A 3418-nucleotide genomic window follows, 5' to 3' on the forward strand; every position below is an offset into this window, starting at 1 on the left:
TTAGCGGTGCTGGTTATAAGCCATGAGACATTGTAGCCCTTATTACCGAAGCACTCACCGTTGTCCGCAGCTTTCCCCTTCTTCTTCACTGGGCGTGGCATCGGACCGGTCCGTTTCGGCTTCCACCCAGCTTCGAGCGTCAGCTCCATCATATCGCAGAGGACATTCATGCGCTCGGGAAGGATCCTTTGAGGAGATTACTTGCGCCGCAACGCAATAGCGTCAAGGCGCTCTGCCCGAAATCATCTCCGCTGTCGAATTCCGGCGGAGGGGACTCTCTCGGAAGTCGTTCGCTTGACGGGAGTCTCGGGCGAGGAGTCCAAACACCAAGCAGATCCTTTGCACCGAGACGCGGTCAAGATCCTCGCGGACCGATTGATCGCCGATCCAGTCGAGCAGTCGGACCACCTCTTGTGCGTCGTTGTAGAGATCATGGCCAACAAACCCGTGGACGTTAGCCCATGTTGCCCACGGAGCGGCTGGAATGGGTGGAATGTCCACCTTCGTCTCGAGCTATGATAGTGATATTATTATTATGTCTTCGGCACTGAAGTCGCCCACTCACCGCCTTGGGCTACACGGGTCAGGAGGTTCTGGTACTGGCGTCTCGGCGCACAAGCTCTCGAGGAACGGGACGACCCCGCCGGGTTTGACACCATACGGTGCCGGACGCTCCGCCGGAAGTACGGGTTGTTCGACGCACAACCGGCGAACGAGGCCTGACGGCGGTGGTGTCCTCACGTCGACGTACCTGGGCCGTCATAGTCTTCCGACGCAGCAGTGGGTGTCTCGTCAATGCCGGTGTCCTCGAGCGACTTCCGAACCTCATCGCCGTCGCCATCCTCGTCTTCCTCCTCGTTCTTTCCGACCCTCCTTGTCACTGTCGGTATCGTCCCCGGACTCGTCGTGATCACCATCACCAGATTGGAGCTCTTCGAACTCGTCCTCTTCTCGGTCCTCCTTATCAGCCTCGTTCTCGAAGAAGTTGTCGTTCTCCTCGTCGGGAGGAGGGTCCCTTCCCTTTGCCCTTGCCCTTGCGCTTCGCCGTCTTGCCCCGTTTACGACTCGTACGCTTCCCGGTGGAATACTCGCCATCCGTGTTCCTCTTGGACTTGCCGCCCCGCCTAGACTTTTTGGACGGACCAGCTTCGGCACCGTTTCCGGAAACGCTCTCGGTAACGTCGTCCACATACAGTGCTCGGTACTGACCGGGGATATGATCAGCGGTGGGCTTGTGCAGTCCGCGCAAGAGGTGAAAGCGGCCCTCCGGAACTTGAAACACCTCCCCCGGGCCAGGCTCAGCGTAATCTTCCGGTGCCGGCAATGATGCCTCTGTCTGGAGGATGTACTGGAACCAGTTATTCTGAGCCTTGATCGACATCTTGCTCATGCAGTCGAACTTATCCTTGAATTCGGACGTTAAATAGTCTTCTGGGATGTACTTTTCGAGTTCCGGTTTAATGGTGCTCCATGGGACAGAGTTGAGCAGCACACCGTCCCCAGTGGCAAGGCCTATCACCGAGACTTAGTCGGTAATACACTAGAATTGTGGTTACTGACTGAGATGGAGCCGGAAAAAGTCGCAACCGTGGGCGTAAACTTCTTTGCTCGTCATCTTCTTGCCATTGTGACTAGAGTGAAATGGCTGCGGTAGACCGTACATGTGTTTGAATGCCACGGTGGATGAGCGATCCCGCCGTTGCCGACGGAATAGGTTTTGGTCTCTGAGCGCCTGTGTGTTCGGCAATAAGCGGCAATGAATCGTAAATGCGCAAGACCTTTACCGGAGGGTCAGCATCACCGATCATGCCGAGCAGCCTACTGAAGGTCTCCAAGCAGGCCACCTTCGTGTTCGTGTCCCAGAGTTGGTGCTTTTGCAAGGCGTCGGCCGTCTCCATGTACTGTGTGGTGTCGTCGCTGCCGACTGATTCAGTACTCATGAAAGGGATTAAGGGATTTCTTTACAAATGCGTATTGACCTGACCGCCAATAGCTGGGCGGGTGGTGTATACAAAGACCGCGGCACCACAAACGCGGAACATGAATTTGATGAACTCTTCGACGATGTGGACCATATTCTTGTTTGCGTAGCTAAAATATAATCAACACCGACAGTGGCACACTTGCAAACGCATCCATACTCTCGCTGAAAGTCCGGAGGCGGTGGCTTCGTGTTGTACTCGGCAGCCAAGTCCAGCCACTCCTCTTGCTCCTCCTCGTCAAGTTTCTTCCACATCTCCGCCGCCTGGCTGTTCTTCATGCCAAAACTGGCGTCCTTGCCTGCCTTCTCCTCAACGTCTTTGAAATGCTTACTGTACCAGAGGCCGCGGCCGGTGAACAGCCTGAGACCGCACCAGTCCGGTGTTCCCTCCTGGCGGTCGGCAGTGTGGTTGCTGAACCACAGCGAACATTTCTACGCAGATTAAGAAAAGAGTTTGTGTCGAAATCACGTAGGGACTCACCTTTTGCACGAAGCCCGCCAAGAACGGGGTGTCAAGCCCCCGCCGCTGCAGAAAGACCTCCACCAAGTTTTTCTCGATTGTCCGGCGGGTTGCCGTCTGTGCAGGCTTCCACTTCTCTATCCCTTTTCGCATCTCCGAAACCTCGGAATTCTTCCACTGGAAATCCGCAAATGGGTCTTCGGGAACGTTTTCGGTAGTCGACATGGTGCAAGCAGAGTGAGAAAGATGGTGGAGTGAGAGATCTAGGGAATAATTGATGCGTCGAGGACAGTCAATCCATCTCAGACCCGGAATTTTTTGTATACATTTATTTGGTCCTGTTTCAACTCAGCGAACAGTAGGAGTATATCTCTGCCGACTGCTTGATACCATCGATATCAGTGAGCTTTCCCCTCACTCATCTGTCCTCTCGCTCTCCCATCATGCCCCTCGCCAACCCCCAGCAAGCTCGAGTACTCAATACTACAACTTCGCAAACATATTACACAAAGGACGGCTCCAGGCGCACAAAGAAACGCAGGATCGACCCAGGCCCGCCGGTTTACGCACCGGCCGGCCAAGAGGACTACCGGAGCGGGCCCTCACGAGTGCCGGATCCGACACCTCAATCAGACACACGTGACGATGAAACCACTTGGGAGATGCCTGAAGTTACCCAGCTGGGGCCCGGTGAGAAAAAGTCTACATACAAGGCAATTATCCTCGGCATTGTCTGGCTCCCTGCGCTGACAGTTCGTGTAGAAGCAAGTGACCATGCACGAAGAATGGTTACCTCTGGCCCCATTGTTCTTGCGAAGACTCATAGAACGTTGGAAGCCGGTAGACAAAGAAGACAAGTGCAAATGTGGTGGAATATTGGCCTGGCGTTGTCGAACGTGCTTGGGTCTACCAATGTTCTGTTCCAAGTGCTGCAGGCAGGCACATCTCCACCTAGTGCACCACCGCGTTGATGTGTG

The 3418-nt window shown here is 54.9% G+C and overlaps 1 protein-coding gene across 1 annotated transcript; it reads right to left on the reverse strand.

The window, feature by feature from the left end:
* Positions 1 to 222: 222 nt before the first annotated feature.
* BXZ73DRAFT_79091 (uncharacterized protein) lies at positions 223 to 2666 on the reverse strand (the record flags this gene model as incomplete). The annotated part of the gene is given in 9 exon segments (XM_048023012.1): positions 223 to 479; positions 752 to 880; positions 915 to 1124; positions 1144 to 1512; positions 1561 to 1645; positions 1785 to 1901; positions 1980 to 2091; positions 2124 to 2413; positions 2463 to 2666. 9 exon segments carry the CDS (start codon positions 2664 to 2666, stop codon positions 223 to 225), a joined length of 1773 nt encoding a protein of 590 aa, XP_047875977.1.
* Between the last annotated feature and the right edge of the window lie 752 nt (positions 2667 to 3418).

The sequence above is a fragment of the Epithele typhae genome, assembly GCF_022376455.1.
Source record: "Epithele typhae strain CBS 203.58 chromosome Unknown BXZ73scaffold_39, whole genome shotgun sequence".
In the NCBI taxonomy this organism is placed as follows: domain Eukaryota; kingdom Fungi; phylum Basidiomycota; class Agaricomycetes; order Polyporales; family Epitheliaceae; genus Epithele; species Epithele typhae.